The sequence below is a fragment of the Phocoena sinus genome, chromosome 18, assembly GCF_008692025.1.
Source record: "Phocoena sinus isolate mPhoSin1 chromosome 18, mPhoSin1.pri, whole genome shotgun sequence".
NCBI classification, from domain to species: Eukaryota; Metazoa; Chordata; class Mammalia; order Artiodactyla; family Phocoenidae; genus Phocoena; species Phocoena sinus.
Genome location: NC_045780.1, coordinates 33,047,509 through 33,066,782, shown reverse-complemented (window position 1 = coordinate 33,066,782; position 19,274 = coordinate 33,047,509). Strand labels below are relative to the sequence as shown.

Below are 19,274 nucleotides of genomic sequence, written 5' to 3'. Positions count from 1 at the left end.
CGCAGAACAGTTAATGAGGGATGGAATATAGACCTAAATGTGCAAAGATAAAAGCTTCAAGAATAAAGCATAACATTGGCAAAGGGGGCGTAAAATGTCATAAGCCACTTTGTAAAAAGTTTGACAATTTATTGTAAGGTTAAGTATGCATTTACACTATACTATTTAATGGAAATGAAAAGACTCATACAAGAATATTCATAATCTCCTGTATTAGTTTCCCTGGGCTGCCATAACAAATGTCCACAACGTTAGTGATTTAAAACAACAGTAATTTATTCTGTCATATTTCTGGAGACCAAAAGTCCTACATCAAGCTGTTGGCAGGGTTGGTTCCTTCTGGAGACTCTGAGGAAGAATCTGTTCCATGCCTCTCCCTTAGCATCTGGTAGCTGCTTGTAGCCTTTGGTATTTCTTGACTTTTAGCATCACTCCAGTCTCTGCCTCCATCTTCACAGTCTTCATGTTGCCTCCTCCTGTGTGTGACTTTCTCCTTTCTTGTAAAATGACATGGCATTAGATTTAGGGATCTCCCTGAATCCTGCATGATCTCACCTGGAAATCTTTAACTTAATTACATCTGTAAAGACCCTATTTCTACATAAGGTCACCTTCACAGATACCTGGTTTAGGACTTATCCTTCCAATGCCTATTCATTCCAACCCACTACACAGCGCCAAACTGGGAAGAAACCAAAAAGTCCATCAACGCTTTGGTTTGGGAAAGAGGCTAAACAAATTTTGGTGTATTCTTGCAATGAAATATTGCTCATTCTTGCAATGAAATATTAATAAAAAGGAACACAGTACTCAATCATACTCACATGTGTGTGAATCTCAAAGTCATTTTATTGAGTGAAAGAAGCCAGACACCAAAAGTGTTTCCTGAAAGTTTCATTTATATAAATTTCAAGAACAGGCAAAACTTAGTTATAGTGATAGCAATCAAAACATTGGTTTCCTGTGTTAGGGTGGGGATTGTCTGGAAGCAGACATGAATGAATTTAAGACACCAGAAAGGTTCTGGGTTTTATGCCAGCTTTTTAATTCATCAGATATGAAACTTATGTGTTGAGTGTTTGCTAAGACTGCCAAATTAAATAAGAAGTCTCTCGCTCTCTAACTTTACCACTTTCAGATCCTGAGTATCTGTGGAACTCATTTGGACCTCCTGTGAAATCCTTCGTGGTCCAGAATTGATAAGCATTTGTAGACAAAGAGAAAGCATATCTGATGTCTATAGCTAATTGTCTATTTCTTGACTACCTGGAGGAATATACATTTTATCCTTTTAATTTTTTTTTTCTTTCTGTATAATTCTTGGCTTTACCTTGCTCCTTTGGAAAAATGTAAAAAATGCGACTTTGGGGCTTCGCTGGTGGCGCAGTGGTTGAGAGTCCGCCTGCCGATGCAGGGGACACGGGTTCGTGCCCCTCTCTGGGAGGATCCCATATGCCGCGGAGTGACTGGGCCTGTGAGCCATGGCCGCTGAGCCTGTGCGTCCAGAGCCTGTGCTCTGCAACGGGAGAGGCCACAGCAGTGAGAGGCCTGTGTACCGCAAAAAAAAAAAAAAAAAAAAATGCGACTTTGCCACAGCAAAGTACAAAAAATGTACTTTGCTGTTGTGTAGTTTTAAAAAAAATAATTTTAGCTTATGAGTTTTATTATCATAAGAGCACATTTATTTTAAAAATACTCTTGATATTCTAAGCACTACCCAGGCATAAGGCACTTGAATAGCTATGTTTTTGATGCCTTTCCTAAAGTGAAATGAACTTTTTTTCCTGAGAATTCTGGAGATTATGAAAATATTGGCCAGCTAACAGTAAAGGGAAGACATTTTTCATATAGTTTAATTAGAAAAATCAAGTTCAAAACTTTTTCCTAAGTGTCTTAAGTCTGTTGTTAGATCACCTTCCTTTCTCAGATGTCACTTTTCTCCCTCAACCCTTTGTCGTTTTCTCTAGTCTTGTCTTTCACAAAGATGCACTCGTTTTTTCAGTCTCTTTGCTTCTCACACCTCTCTTACGGGGAGTGGAAGAATTAGCAAATATGGAAATAAGAGTGGAGAGTGCCGTGTAATGGGACAACAAAAGTGGATCTGGAAACATACAGGGGTAGTTAGGTATACCAAGAAGAAAGGAAAGAAATATGAAGTAGTAGCAGGCAGAGCTCACAGCAGGGTCAACCTGTCTTCATAGTGATTTGTCTGATAACTACCATGGGGAAATTAAAGTCTCTTCCTACTCATAGGAAAACATAGTAGAAGTATTGATAGTTTGAGTATCAGGTGGCTTTTAAGTTGCGGTTATTAATTTCCACATTGTGATTCTCTGAGTGGCATGCACAGTTAGTTGGCAACAAGTTAGCTCTAGGCTCATGCCCTACTGTCCCTGTGCCCTTGAAGGAGTCATTTAACCTTACAGAAATGCCGTCCCATTATTCCTTATAATTATGTATTTACAACATGTATAACGTAAAGGTTTAGAGTAGTAAATCAATTAAGACTCAAGCTAGTAGCTTTTCAATCAGCAGGTTACTTGTATTGGAAGGAAAGCTGAATGATTAATTAGTCTTAGCACAACTTTAGGGAAGAATAATGAAGATACAGAGGATGTTCTCAAATTTCTTTTGAGGTGCACCTACACAAGGCTGCAGGCAAGAAGTGGGGGAAAACCCAACAAGTTTTGAATAAGTTGGCTTCTGAAAATCTCATATTTATAAAAGAAACTGAATAAAGAGGATATAGTGTTAAATGTAGTTGGTATAAAAATATCAGATGGATTCTGTTTTTTCCCCCTGTGAAATAATGGATAAACTTAAAATTATATGAGAAAAAGATAACCATAGTGAGATTATGGGAGAGTACATCTCCCTGAAGACTTTTTCTCCTTTTTGCCCTTTAAGACAGATGGAAAGAATTCAGTGATATAAGGGCAGCAACTACCACTTCTGTGCCTTTCGCAGCACTGAGTGGGCACCCAGTCAATGCTTGTTGGTTCACAGATTTTCTCAAGGTCTTTTCATCTTACTTTGTACCTGCTCCAACAATGTGTATATTGCCAACAAACAAAATTTTGAAATAAAAATTACCCCTAGTGTTCTGGATATTGTTTGTTGATTTTATCCAGTCACTGTTCTTAAGGTGTTTTCATTCAGGCACATGACATCTGCAGTGGTGTGTTGGGGTGGTTGCCGGAGTACTGCTGCCTGCTTTCAAAAAATAGTAATAAAACCAAAATATTTTTACTTTCTTTTTTATGCCTTTAGGTTGGTCTTCAGACTATAACTCATTATTGTCAGATTTTGGTGCTATGTGTTTACATTGCTAGGACTCTGTACTAATAAATGTAAAGGATACCTCTGTAAAACTGAATTCTAATTTCTTCTAACATTCTAATTATTAACTGTCTTACAGTTAAACTTTGGCAGTAACCCTTCCTTTCTTCATCTCTTTTTTAATGACTTTCTGTTACCATTGAGAATATTATTTGAGCATCATAGCTCTCCATTTATGCCTTCAGTCTAGTCTTCGGCAGACAAGTCATAGTTCTAGATTCTTGGGCAAGCAAACAATGCAAATGTCCAGTGGTTTTTTAAAAATATTTATTCATTTGGCTGCATCGAGTCTTAGTTGTGGCGCATGGGCTCCAGAGGCGTGGGCTCCCCAGTTGTGGCACGCAGGCTCCACAGTGCACAGGCTTAGTTGCCCTGTGGCACTTGGGATCCCAGTTCCCTGAACAGGGATCAAACCCACGTCCCCTGCATTGGAAGGCCGACTCTTAACCACTGGACCACCAGGGAAGTCCCAGCAAATATCTAGTGTTGATAGAATATGTGAGGGGGTGAAGAAACATTCTTCAGGATTTAAAATATATATATATTTTTTCCCTTTTTTTACCTTTTTTCTTTGATCCCATCTGAAGAAATAGAATTTGATTTGCCCAGTGAGAAAAATAACTCTGCCATTATCTTCATAGATTACAAGATCTTAGAACATTAGCTTTCATTGACTTTTTTTTGTTGTTGTTATTTTTAAAATAAAAGGGGCAGCCATTTGGCCTAGGGGATTAGTGTAGGCTAAATGGTAGACCCTGGACAGGATCTAGTTCTGGTGATCTCTCAAATTCCTTTCCAGTACAGTAATTTTGTTCACTAAAATGCATTTGTTTCTTATCAGCCAAAATACTCACTTTTCAAAATTTGGAAGAAAGAACAATATGAAAAGGACATCTAATTTAAAAAGGTGTTCAAAGATCTGTTTAGGTTACCTTTCCTGACTTGGCTTTGTCAGGGTATTTGATAAACTCATAGCACTTTGTTCTGCATTACATCACAGACTTACTCTATTTTTTCAAGGTACCTGTCCCTAGTGCCAGGTAGACTCATTACTCATACAAATCTAGGTTATATTTTTCTAGGAAAATTAATTACTTTGTACTGGCTACATATGGTTAGCTTGTCAGCAGGAAAGCTTTAACATACTTTGGGGTAGTTTTTTTTTTTTTTTTTGCGGTATGCGGGCCTCTCTCTGTTGTGGCCTCTCCTGTTGCGGAGCACAGGCTCTGGACGTGCAGGCTCAGCGGCCGTGGCTCACGGGCCTAGCCGCTCCACGGCATGTGGGATCTTCCCGGACCAGAACACAAACCCGGGTCCCCTGCATCGGCAGGCGGACTCTCAACCACTGCGCCACCAGGGAAGCCCCAGGGTAGTTTAATGTAGACATTTAAGTAGTCTTTTTTCTCTTTGCACATGAAGTAGTACATTAATATATGTTAAAATTAATATATTTTGCAATACTAATGTTTTGCATGGGGTACTGGAGAATTCTTCTCTTGTTATTGCAAAGTACCAAATACCTGATTTCATAATCATGAATGAGGGCATAGGCTGAAAGCAGAGATGCTGTGGGCCCATCATACACCTTCTGAATGGCCATAACTGTATGAGCTCATGTGAGTGTTCCCTTATATGTCTTAGTATTCTAAAGGATAAATTAAATGTAACAGAGCATGGTACAGCCTTGGTCTAGTATAATATGAATGTGTACAAATATTACATTTGTAATATTTAAGTAAGGGTACAAGTTCCAGGTAAGTGAGTCCATTTGGGAGCATTTTAAAACAAGTGAAATGACTTTATCAGAAGTAATCGCTGCTTACCTCTACTTTGTGTGCTAGACATACAATGTCCAAACAATGATTCATGCCCACTAAGAATTGGTATTCTAATAAGGTCTCACTTTGTCTTTCATACATTTTTATATTACTAAAATATATTTTATAAAACCATTATTAGTAATGTTTCTTTGTACTTTAAAAAAATGTCATTTTTGAGCTTACAGTTTCTTTACTCTGTTCTAGGAGAAAAAGTTTTATTTTCTCTAGATGGGATTTTGAAGACATTTCTTGAATTCAAGGAATTTTAAGACATTCCTTAGAATACTTTGTAGAGGAGACTTCTTACTAATTATATTAGTTGAGCTCTTGGAGTCTTGGTTGCATACACATAAGCATTTAACACATCAAGTTGCTGGGGAGAATGCTGTATGTAAATTAGATATATTATTTGCTGAGAAACTATTTAGTGACTGTAAGAACTTGGTTCCTCTGAAGATATTCTCTCAGAGGTATCTACTGAGAGCTCTTTATTGCTCCGATTTTGTTAGATGAGTAAACTGGGTTATGTTGTTAAGTCATTAAAGCAGTGCCTGTAGTATCCTATTGGAATCTAATAAGTTCAGGCTTTTGTATGGTACAGTTTATTTTAAATAACAATCATTATATTATGAGCAGTTAGTTTTTAACAGAAATCCTATAAGCTTCATCTGGCATTGTTTTTTAGCTTTTCCTTGAGGGTCAGTGATTAACAGAACTATTCCCTATTTTGATCCTATCATGTTCTGTCACTGTTTTTTTTTTTTTTCTGACCTTGCCTCAAAGTGCTTTTGATGTTTTTAATCGTTGTTGAAGTTCACCTGTTTTACCACTGCTGCCCCATCAATCTAAGTCTCAAATTCCTAACATGTTTGGTCAAGGAATTCACATGTAACTTAAATGTGGTATGTCTCCAGCCTTCAGGCTCTACCCCCTCACGTGTGTTGCTAGCACATGGTTCGGGGGTAAATTTAAGGCAAGAAGTTGCTGACCCTCTAGCCCTTTTGTTCTTTCAACATTTTCAACCCCCTTTATACCCAGTAAGGAAACGCAGAGTCCCAAACGGGGCTAACCTGGCACGTGGTAGACCTGTGGCTTTGCACGGCTTCTGTCTCCTGCTCTGCCCATGTTTTCTAACTCTGTCTCTGCTAATTTAGCATGTGTCAGGAGTCATTCTGCTGTCCTGTGTTTCTGAAGAAAGTCAATTTAGTACAGATTGGGACCTATTTACTCTCCTTCAATCTAACACATACTGTTAGTCAGCAGGGCTCCTGTGGACATCAATTGCTATTTGAGGAAACAAACCCTCTTTATACCTTTCTGAATATGTTTTAAACATGACCCAGCATATTTCAGTATTGAACAAAAATTAAAGCAGTGCTATGAATGCTTTGTAATTTGTTGCCTCTGTATCCTGTTACCTTTTAAAAATTCAGTTTTTTAAAAAAAAAAGATATATGTACTTTATTTCTTAAACTTTGTCATTTAAGTAAAGCTCTCTTTTCATCGAGCATCTAAATTTTTAATGTTTTCTTTGAGTGATGACTCAGGATTCCTCACAAAAACACGCAGGGCTTTTCTCTCTTCCTGCTATCAGTTTCAGGGGACATATTGCTTTTTCCATACTGTCATACCAATAAATCATCCCAGATTACTTGCAGCCGCACAGTACTAAAGTATACCATGCATTTTAAAGGAAATCTGCTATTTTCTTTTCAATCAGATGAGCAATGTGAAGAGACTACGGCCACGGCTCAGTGCTATTCTCTTTAAGCTTCAGTTTGAAGAGCAGGTGAACAACATCAAACCTGACATCATGGCTGTCAGTACTGCCTGCGAAGAGATAAAGAAGAGCAGGAGCTTTAGCAAGTTGCTGGAACTTGTGTTGCTAATGGGAAACTACATGAATGCTGGCTCCCGGAATGCTCAAACCTTCGGATTTAACCTTAGCTCTCTCTGTAAAGTGAGTTTGTTTTTTCAGAACATATAATTTGCCTGAACACTTATTCTTAAATGTCAGCCCTGATTACATTACTTATTTTTTATTTTGATGTGCTCATTGTCAAGAACTTAAACTGAACCATCAACCCAAACCCAGAGTGAACTGAGCTCAACTCAGCCTCTGAACTAAATCCAAATGTTAATTTTCTCTGATCTGCAAATTCAACTGAAGAATTTTGTTTAACTGCAAAATTATGTTGTAAACCTGTGCTTTCTCGAACTGATGAAATGGAACATCAAAATATTATTTAAACCTAATATTCATTCAATATAAATACGTGCATATGACAGTATATATATTGAGCATTGCTTGGAATTGCCACTAAAATCTTTACCTTTAACTATTTAAATATTTCTTTGCATTTTTCTTTTTTGAAAGCTGACTAAAGGGAGAGAAAAGTGAGACTGCTTTATATAAAGGGAAAATCATTATATTAGGAATAGACATAACTCGGATGTTATTAATTATTTTGAAATGTTTCTATCTAAATATAATTTTAGAGGAGATGAAAATTGAGTAAGTTTAGAGATTTTTTTTCTTCCAGGTTCTTCCATAGTTTAAATTTTCTTACAGCAAATGTATTCAGTGTTGTATATAACAGAGCTCTCTGTCTTAAGAAGTGGGCCATAGTAACAGTGCTTTATTGATCAGCTTACAACAAATTCTTCTCAGTTACACATCACAAGAAAAGCTTTCTCTTGTTCTTGACCTCGTAACATCTACACTCCCTGATTAAGGAATTTGATTATTGCGATTACCGGTTAGATTGGAAGGTGAGAAACAAGTTCAGCTTTAGCTATGGGTTTACTGAATAGTTGATCTCTTCATGCTTTCATGGCTTTTCTTACACAATTTCCCTGGCTTATGCTTTCTGTTGGTATTGGTGACTTGTGAGCTTTTCCCCTCTCCCATCTCCATCTTTTTATTTTCCTCTCCTTGCTTTTCTTAGCCTGCTGTGTTCAGTTAAGATTCCTAGCAAGTATTATGATGTGATTCATAAGACTGCACATTTATAGAATGCTTACTTACCCCGTGCCAAATGCTTGACCTGATCATCTCATTTAATGTATGTGATTAATATTTACCTGGGATAATGGGACTCATATTTTTCACATGTAAGCCATTAATTATGCTTAGATATTTTAATGGCGCTCTATACTAAAGTTATGGCAGCAGAGTTAAGAGAGAGTGGCTAGCTTGGCTAAGGAAGGGCAGGTTCACACTCAGAGAGGATCAGGAATTTGAGCTGGATCTGGAAGGATGAGTGGATGTTCCCTGAGAGGAAAGGGCATTCTAAGCAAGTGTCAACAGTTCACATTAAGGGTTATATCATGGCACAGTTGGAGCCTGGATGGAAGAGGAGTGGAGAAAATGGAAATGTGATAGTAGATGGGTCTAGATGGTGAAGAGCTTCAAATGTCACACCTTATACTGAAGGTTTTATGGAGACATGTTACTTCTGTAAGTCAAGTGATATTATCATCTGTCTTCCAGGAAGATAATTCTAACAGCAGTATGGAAGAAAGGTAAGCTGCACTTCCCAGTACTGTCACCATTAGCCATACATATTTAAATTTAAATCAATTACTATTTAAATAAAATTAAAAATTTAATTCCTCACACTTACCATGTTTCAAGTGAGTCAGTGTCCATACATGCTGGCAGCAAATATGGCACATTTCCATCATTGCTGGAAGTTCTATTGGACAGCGCTGGGTTGGGGGTGGGGGGTATAGTGGGGATAGACTCGGTGATGGGCTGACCTGTGTCATGTGACCTGGGAAGATGCCAGAGGAAATGGAGCTGAGAAGATAGATGGGAATGAAGGAAAAAGGGAGGGGTCAAAATAACTCCTTGCTACCGACATGTTTGAAGTAGTTGCTCAAAAGAGAAGAGTTCAGGCTGATTTTGGTGTGTCCTTCTCCTAGCTTACCTCAGTGTCTTAGAAGGCATCTGGTAAAACATTATTCAAATGTTTTACCAAATATTTGAGTGTCCACTATGAAACTGTCACTGTGCTTTGAGATGTTGGAGGTCTGAGCTAAGGTAGTGGTAAAGGCGTAGAAGGGGAAAGGGGATGGAGGGAAGTGTACACATTTATTTAAGGAACATCTAGTTATTGTCAGGGCATGGTGATTATTAACTTGGAGGCTGAAGGATAAGGAGGCAAGTAAGACTGCCAGGTTCAGGCTTTTTCTGAGAAGGGAAGCAAAGGAAGAAAAACAGGATGAGGAGCGAGGTGGGGGAGAAGTTAATTCCACACGTACAGACCTACTGGAGTTTGTTTCATAGTGCCAAGTGTCTGTTCCTCTTTAGATTTTGCATCTCAGAACTACAGCCAACTCACAAGAAGTTGACCACATACCCTCCCTTATTTCTGCCTTGAAAGAGAAGTGTAGACAAGAGATTAGGTCTGATTAATGAGGTGGAATTCCCTAATACAGTACTTGGTACATAGTAAATACTGAACAAATAGCTGTTGAATGGGTAACAGTGCAGTGGACACAATGCAGTACATACAGTGTTGTGTAGAGACAATGTTATTATGTAGCTGAAAATAGAAATCCTCTCATGTTTATATACAGTCACTGATGCATAGTGATTTAAAACCTCTTACAAATACAATGCATGCTGCTACGATTTTACTATAGTCATGCTGCAAACCAGTTAATCTGTCTCCAGGTAATAGAGTTGACTGTATTTTCAGTCAACGGTACTGGCTATTTTGATCATCCCTATAAGGAGCCTTATGTTGTACAAGAAACAAAATAAATACTACAACTTCATATTTTTTTATTAGCCTACATGTCAAGTAGGCTATATAAGCATATATTGAACAAGATGACATCTCATCATGTTTGTCATCAGAAGTAGCAGCTTGATCGTTGACCATTGTGATTTTCACACCGAGTGTAAAACATTTGGTTTGATGATAAGCCCCCACACAGGGAATTCCATATTTATTTGACAGTAGAAAGACAGGGTAATATTTTAATCTGTTCGAACATGCTGGGTAATTATATGACATTTACTATTCTATATCCAAAATCTTTACTTGTAAATGCCCTTTATAAATTTAGCTTAAGTATGAACAGTGTGTGAAAATTCATATTAAATTGTTAACTTTGCGTTGTTTAGAAATAAATACATGAGTCATGAATCCCGTATGCATTGTAGTTTGGTTTTAGGGTTTATATTATATCTTTGTATACATTTGTAATTGAGATGACTAATTACAATAAATGAGTTCAGAGAGAAAAGATTTTACTTTCTTTTACTTAAAGATTCGATAGGGTCTGTGATAAATAAATATAAATGTTAAATATGAGATATAAAGTAACCATAGACTAGAATGTATTAAGGTGTAAACATAAATTAAAGTAGACGTATAGGTTTGAGGCTTTCGGATGGAAAAAGTGAAGTGCAAAACATGGTCATGAAACTTTTCATGAGCTAAAAATTGTGGTTTCTCTTATTAGCCAAAGCTGAACTTCACGAGAAATTTTGCATTTATGTCATTATAAAGGGAAAATACAGTGTTGAGCAGTGTTCCTTTAAACAGCAAGTGAAAAAATCCATTTCATGAGGTTCTTTCTTTTAGAACCATCTCCCCTTCTCTCCTCCATCTTCCTCTCCCCTCCCGTCCCCTGACAAATACGTACTCAGAGCCTCTTATGGGGTAACACTCCAAGAGAACCCTCATAGTAAGATACATATGTACTTTTCAGTTACAGTAATGCTATCCCTAGTTTAATCAAAATGGTGTAAGTATTCAATACCTTGCTTTCTGGCGACTTGGCTTTTTAAAAGGATAAACCTCAGACTATATAGAAGAATGGACAGACTGCTTGTCATTCATAAAATCCTCCAAAGATATTGCTAAACTTTAGATAAATTTGGATAATAAGCAGTTTGAGATTATATTCTTTTTTCAGGACCTGTATTGGTTAATTTGTATCCTTAGAAATACAAGCAGCAAATAGTAGGTGCTTGCCTGACCAGAATGCCCACCTAGAAAAATTTGTATGTCATTAGTGTTGAAATTAGTAATTATAGTGAATCTGTGCGTAGAGCCAAGTAGATCAGCATTCTAGCACAAAATGAGTTGACTCAACCATCAAAGTTCAACACCATATTAGATATATGAGATGATTTTAACTTGTTATTTAAAAAGCAGACATTATTAATCCATGCACAATGACTATAACATGTGTTTGATAATGTTTACTAATGTCTACTGAAATGTTTGATTCCTGAGTAACAAATCATCTCAATCAATACAACTGGATGATGGAGCTGTAAATTGTAGCTCTTTGTTCTGTATAACTAAATAAAGTGACTACCTGTATTGGGATACTAAATATAAATTTTGAAAGAGTTTACCAATTGTAATAACTTATTTCTATCAGTTTATGCTGTCATTTGGGGGGAAAATTGCAGAAAAATTCACTATTGATTTCCTCTATAAATTTATCCATATCATTACTTTGTAGGAGATTTTCTGTTATCAATAGAATATGCGATTAGTTCCTCTCAAAGGTGAAATTATCAAAGGATACATAGTAATGGGGCTGTTGGTGTTGGGAGTTAGGTGATAAAAGGCAGTGGTGGCAGGTCAGATTGATTTTTGTCTAAGTTATCTTTTCTAGTGCATGAAATTCTTATCTGGTCTGTATATTTCTTTCACGAGCACAGGCTAACCGAAAGTAGAATAACTTCACCAAAGCTGTGATGGGGAAGATTTTTTAGAAAAAATGTTTAGTTTCCTCATTCTTTAATGCTGTCACCAACTCTAGTGAGTGATTTCTTAAAGTTGTGAACAGCTCTCCTTGTGGGACATCGATTCTCAACCCACAGTGCCCTTTAAAAAATACCGATGCATCAGCCTCACGTCAGATCAATTACTTCAGCATGTATGCATGTGGATCCTGTTTAGTGGCATTTTTAAAAAGCTCCCCCAGGTGATTTTAATGCACAGACTGAACTGAAAATCACTTTGTCTGTCTTCTGCCCTGCTTACTTATCCCAGAATGAGAACCCCCCAATTGGTGGCCTGGAACCAACCAACCAACAAACACAAAAGCAAAACCTAACCAACACAAGAACAAAATCAGAAATGAAACAACTCTACTTCCTCACTTAAGGATGAGAGGTGAAAATATTCCCAAAACTGCTGCTTTTCTTTCATGCCACGCTGGACATTATTCTGAAAGGGAAGAAAGGGAGTGAAAGGAGTATGAATCTCAGGCACATGGTGGAACTGAAATAAGTTGATGGTCAGTGTTCTGAGTTATTTTGCAGGACTTGACCTTGGAAAGTAGAGTTTCAGTGATTATGAAAAGCAGGAGGCAAATCCCTCTGCCTGTCACAGACAGTTTCTATTTCATAAGCCTGTCACAGTCACGTGGGTTGCCACTGTGAATCTTTGTGAAATTTTGATTCTTGTATATCACCTTTTCCTTTACTCCATGAAGTTATTTTTAAGAAAGACTTCTCCCAAACAAATCCATTGTTCCATCTGCATTTACTGTTTTATAAGGATTTTAGAGGGCTTTTTATTCTTTATCAGATTGGAAAACCACCCTAGTAAGTTTTGGCACCCTTCGAAAATAAAGCAGTTTTTGGCCAAAGACTTACAGATAACAAATGCCATTCTTATTTTACATCCAGCCAATTAAATCACTGAAAAAGACTGACTTCCAAAGCAATGTGAAACTATTTAGAGTCCTTAACCCTCTTTGACTCATTCGTTAACACATTTAGTCTGTAGCATTTTCCAGGAATTATTTAATTAGCTTTACTAAGTAGTTTTTGGTAAATTTATTCACATTACCTTTGTTTTTTCAGTTACTATTAAACATTGTAAATTAGAATTATTCCTTTAATCAAATCATAAAAGATAAGTGGCTTTGCTCATGAACAGCAAATGCACTGCTTATGTGCTGTCGTCTCAAAACCAGCAATGCTAATCTGTCAAACTTCCTTTCCCTGAAGCAGACAGCCTCAGAATCCTCCTTAACACCACGCTTAGAGATAGCTACTACCCATCAGAGGTAGTAATGAATCTTACCAGCCATCTTTGGTTCAATCTAGTCTCCTGTTTTTATACATTTTATAAATGAAAATAAAAAATTAAACAAGATACCCCATTCCTGATACTCTAGGAGGCTTTCTTTTATCAAAGGTCTGGATCAGAGACAAAACATGCAACACTATTATCTGTATAGTAATACTTAGCCAATAGTATTTGTGAACATATGTGCTTAGGTAGCAGGGAAGAGTCTGATGATGAAATGAGTGCACACCAAAACCAGACAAAGACATTATAATAAAGGGAACTTATAGACCAATATCTCTTATGAACGTAGATGCAAAAATCCTCAACAAAATATTATAAATCAAAGCCAACAATATGTAAAAAAGAATCAGATACCATGACCAAGAAGGATATATTCCAAGTATGGAAGGCTGGTTTAACATTTGAAAATCAATTAATGTAATTTATCAAATCAACAGGCTCTAAAGGAGAAAAACCATTTGACCATATCAATATATGCAGAAAAGGCAGCTAATCAAGTACAATACCCATTCATGACAAAAACTTTCAACAAACTAGAAATACAGGGGAATTTCCTTAAGTTGATAAAGAACATCTATAAAAACTACAGAGAGCATCATACTTAATGATAAGAAACTAAATATTTTTCCCCTAAGATCAGGAACAAGGAAACATGTCCCTTCTCACCATTTCTATTCAGCATTGTACTAGAGGTCCTGGCTTAATGCAACAAGACAAGAAAAGGACATAAAAGTATACAGATTGGGAAGGAATAAATAAAATTGTCTTTGCTCATAAGTAAAATGATTGCCTATGTAGAAAATCCCCCAAAATTGATCAAAAAAAAGAAAGAAAGAAAAACACTTTCTGGAACTTAATAAGCAATTAGAACAAAGTTTCTGGATATGAGATTGGCATTAAAATGTTGACTACATTTTTAATATCAGCAATGAAAAATTAGAATTTGAAACAAAAAATGGAATATCATTTACTTTAGCACCAAAAATTTTCTACAATATTTGTATGAGGAAGATGACAAAACTTTGATGAAAGAAATAAAAAAAAAATCTGATAAAGAAATAGATATCCCATGTTCATGGAAAGGAATATTCAATATTGTTAAGGTATCAGCTCTTCCCAGCTTGATCCATGTAGTCAATGAAATTCCAATCACAATCTCAGCAAGTAATTTTGTGGGTATTGACAGATTGATTCTAAATTTTATATGGATATGTGAAAGACTCAGAATAGTCAATACAACACTGAAGAAGGAGGAAGAAAAGGAGGAGGAGGAAGGGGAAGGACGGACTTCAAGACTTACTATAAAATTACAGTAATCAAAACTGTGGTATTGGGGGGAAAAAGATAGACAGTCAGTGGAACAGAATAGAGAGCCCAGAAACAGACCCACACAGGTATAGTCAACTGATCCTGGACAAAGCAGCACAGATAATTCAATGGAAAAGAATCGTTTTTTAAAGAAATGATGCTGGAAAAACTGGACATTTATAAGTTAGCCACTATTTGAATTTAAAAACTTCTGCTCTTTGAAGTGAAAAGACAGTCCATAGAGTGGGATAATATCTTTGCAAAACACCTATCTGACAAAAGACTTGTATCCAAAATATACAAAGAACTCTAAAACTCAACAATAAGAAAACAACCCAATTTTTTTTTTTTTTTTAACCTCTCACTGTTGTGGCCTCTCCCGTTGCGGAGCACAGGCTCCGGACACGCAGGCTCAGCGGCCATGGCCCACGGGCCCAGCCGCTCCGCGGCATGTGGGATCCTCCCGGACTGGGGCACGAACCCGTGTGCCCTGCATCGGCAGGCGGACTCTCAACCACTGCGCCACCAGGGAAGCCCAACAACCCAGTTTTTTAAAAAAGGCCTGAACAGACATCTTACTGAAGATTTACAAATGACAAATAACTGTATGAAAATATACTCAACATCATATGTCGTGAGGGAATTGCAAATTAAAAAAACGAGACACCATTACACATCTATTAGAATGGCTAAAATCCAAATCACTGACAGCACCAAATGCTACTGAGGATGTGACACAACAGGATCACTCATTCACTGATGAAAGGAATGCAAGATAGTACAGCATCTTTAGAAGACTGGCAGTTACAAAGCTAAACATAGATTTAACATAGGATTCAGTAATCACATTCCTGTTTACCCCAAGGAGTAAAAAACCTGCATACAAATGTTTATAGCAGTTTTATTCTTGGTTGCCAAAATTTGGAAGCAACTCGAGAAGTCCTTCAATAGCTGAATGGATAAAGCCCACTGATATAGTCATACATATAGTCATACAATAGACCAGCGATGGGGAACGACAGGGGGTGGCAGATGAAGCTTCACTTGCTCGCCTCCCTGCTGCTCACCTCCTGCTGTGCGGCCAGGTTCCTAACAGGCTGTGGACCCATACTGGTCTGTGGCCTGAGCGTTGGGGACCCCTGCAATAGACTATTAAATCAGTCATAAAAAGAAAATCTTTTAAGCCAAGAAAAGACATGGAGAAATGCATAATACTAAGTGAAAGAAGCCAATCTGAAAAGCCTCCATACTCTGATTCCAACTATATGACATTCTGGAAAGGACAAAATTATAGAGATAGTAAAAAATTCAGTGGTTTCTGGAGGTTTGGGGGGAGGGGGAAGAAGGAAGAGATGAATAGGTGGAGGACAGGGGATTTTTCAGGATGTTGAAACTATTCCCTATGACTCAGTAATGGGAGATACGTGACATTATGCATTTGGCAAAACCCATACAACTTAGAACACAGAGTGAACCCAAAAGTAAACTGAGGTTAATAATTAATAATAATGTATCAATATCATCAATAAAGGTACATAAATTTTAACAAATGTAACACATTAATGCAAAATGTTACTGATAGGGGAATTTGTGTATGTGGAGGGGAGAGTATATGGGAATCTGTCTTTTCTGCTCTATTTGTCTTAAAGTGAAACTGCTCTAGAATATAAAGTCTGTTAATTAAAAAAATTAAGAAGTATAAAAACTATTTAATTTAAAATTAATGTATTTGAGCCATTTATATCAACTAAAGAACACTGAGCTATTTTAAATCTCTTGTGAAATAAGGGAATAGTGTAAATAATAGAACATTGAACAATATAATAATGCAGCAAGATAAAATTTTACTAAAATGCAAAAATGCTTTTCATGCTGAAGTGCTCACTGAAATCCAAGAGAAATATGTTTAAAATATAATTCAGAGATAGTGTGTCTATGGAGATATAGTAGAAGTAAGTTTAATTATAGAAGCTGACATTATTTAAAGCATTTTCTTCCTTATTTAATGTTTCAACTCTCATCATTTTAAAATGAAAACTAAGCAATAAATATGTTTTTTAATATGTGAATGCTATAAATTTATCTAATATCTATTTTACCTAATATTAGTTTATCGCTACCTATCTTTAAAATCACTATGAAAGTTTTATTATAGGTATTAATAGTGACAGCAGTGACATAGATGATGCAAAGCATATTGTTTAATTTATGTTAAGATTTAAAATTTCCATTCGTTTAGGAGGGATACACAGTATTTTTAAAAATTTAATCAGCACAGTGATTGATTTTTAAAAATGTATTTATATATATCAGGAAACAGTTCATTCTATAATTGTAGTTGGTTTCACTAGTGAATTTAAACCTACGCATTGACTTTTTGAGCTTCATATCTGAGCAATTATGATATATTCTTTGGCAGTTCATATCCACACATCCATTTTCATGTGGATACATGTAACTTACACTTAGAGATGTTTCAAACATATACAAAGCACCTTATTCTGCAAATGATTTAAGATGGAGTATGATGTTAGTAGATATACTTGGTTGGGTCTGTTAAAGATGAAACTTTACAGTTTCATTCAACCATATTTTTATCATATTTTGTGAGCACTGATCTATTAGCAATATGGAAAGACTTTGCATTTGAGGTAAGATTCAGGTAGCATTTTATTAATTGTATAGATAAAACAATAGAAAGAATGCCATGCTTTTAGAACTAGAAGTGACCTCAGGATAGGGGTGTAGAGGCTTTCCAGGCTAAAATTAGCAGGTTATAGGGCTTCAGTATTTTATATTGCATTAATGAACACTATTTTACTGTTTTACTACTATTTTTATCCACTGTGTTTTTGAGAATTTTGTTTCTTTTGATGCATAATAATCTATATTAAATAAAGATTTTGTAGAGGAACTGCATTTTATAGTGGTTAAGAGCTTTGGATTCACACAGAAGTGGGTTCAAATAAATCTTGGCTGTACTGTATAGTAGCTATGTGATCTGGGGTATGCTACATGATGTTTCACATCTCTTTTGCCCTCTTAATACCAGTTCCTTCCTCATAAGGATGGTGTGCATTTCAAGCACTTAACAGGTATTGTATTATTTGGCCAATCCCTGTCTCTTAGGAAGTGCCACACAAATAAGAGTGGCTGCTGTTGTCCTCAGCATTCATACTGTTTACAAGATAGGGTCTTCTAGAATGTTCATGGAGTCATTACAGACCCTCATAATTTTGTCATTTTTTTGGTGTTCAGTAATGTCTACAACATCCAAAGAGTCAATGCTGTCTGGATAATGTAATTGAAGTATAGGAACATGATAATGGGGAACAGCTACTAGTTTGACAATATTCTTAAGATAAAGTTTTATTATTCAGAGTGTAAGGGGTTGTAGTTCTTTGGATTCTGAAAATCACCAAGACGATACTTAGTTTTTATTTTAGGAATTTTCTCTCTTGTGACTAAAACAATGGAATTTTCTTTAAATGTCATCCAAGTTCGTGCTGAATAGCTTAAAAATATTCCCAAACCTTGCATTGTAGCTACAAAGGAGTTCTATCCAGACTGACAACTAGGCCATGATTTATTACAGGATCAGCTTTTAACATTATTTTGTCTGGAATGAACAGTGCGGTTGAAGAAACTCCATCCATCTTTTTGTTTATTTGACATCTATGCCACATTAAATGTTCCTTAAGAAACAATATATAAACAAGAAATTCTCCTTAACAGTGACGATTACTCATCAGTAAGATAAATCTCTTGACAGTGATACCAAAGGAATCCTGTCAAGCAATGTCGTTGAAAATTTTAAAAAAGCATATTTTTTAAACTTAAGAATAAATTTTTAAGCCAGATATTTTAGCTTCATTTTCTTTCCAAGAGTTAGCACTACAGAGTATGCTCAAGTTGTTTTTTTCTCTTCAACAAAATTAGCACCATCTCTCAAGCTCTCCTTGTTCTAGCTCAATCGCTGATTATGTAGATATGAATAATTAGTAGAAATAGAGTGTGCCCTTTTTGTTGTTAATGTTTATCAAAAGGTGAAAAAATACTGAGCAAGTAAATGAAGACTGTGATAAATATATTTTGCTCTGCTTTCATATATTTTCATGTGCTTTCTGGGAGGGTTTTTTTGTTTGGTTTTTGTTTCGGGTTTTTTTTTTTTTTTTTTTTTTTAGTGATTTGGGGGATGGAAGGAAGGAAGGGAATAGAGTAATTGAGGCAGGAAGAATACCTTCCCGGCACTGTGCAGTTTTTCCTGAGAACGTTAGGAACTGAATGAAGAATCTCTGTCCTGGAATTTAGAGCAACTAGTAGTTTGTAAGTAACCATGCATTGTCAACAAATAGTCACTCTCTGTGTTTCTTAACTTCTTATCTTTTATTAGGTATATTTTCAGATTTATTTATTTGGGAATTTGAGTGTTTTTTTTTTAAGTCTCCTGGTTGTTAAATATAGATTCTGTTCTGGAGGGATGGGAGAATTCTACTTATTATTCAGTGAGTATATTTTAAATATTAGTCTGTGACCAGTGTGTGAGTTGCTAACCAGTTGATGTTTTCAATAGTACAGCCAGGATAGCAACCTCCTCCATAAGTTAGTGTTTAGCTTTATGATTGTCTCTAAATATTTGAATCTGTGTTTGACCTGCATCCTTAACATTTATTAAATTGGTAGATGCTATATAGGTTATAGAATTCTAATTCTGAATTCTTATTGCTCA

General features: G+C 36.2%; 1 protein-coding gene across 1 annotated transcript in view; it reads left to right on the top strand.

Moving 5' to 3' along the window:
* DIAPH3 (diaphanous related formin 3) overlaps positions 1–19,274 on the top strand; it is a 574,550-nt gene that overhangs the window by 301,670 nt on the left and 253,606 nt on the right. Inside the window, 1 exon segment of the mRNA XM_032611534.1 lies at positions 6,880–7,119. Within this exon segment, the coding sequence (XP_032467425.1) occupies positions 6,880–7,119 (240 nt within the window).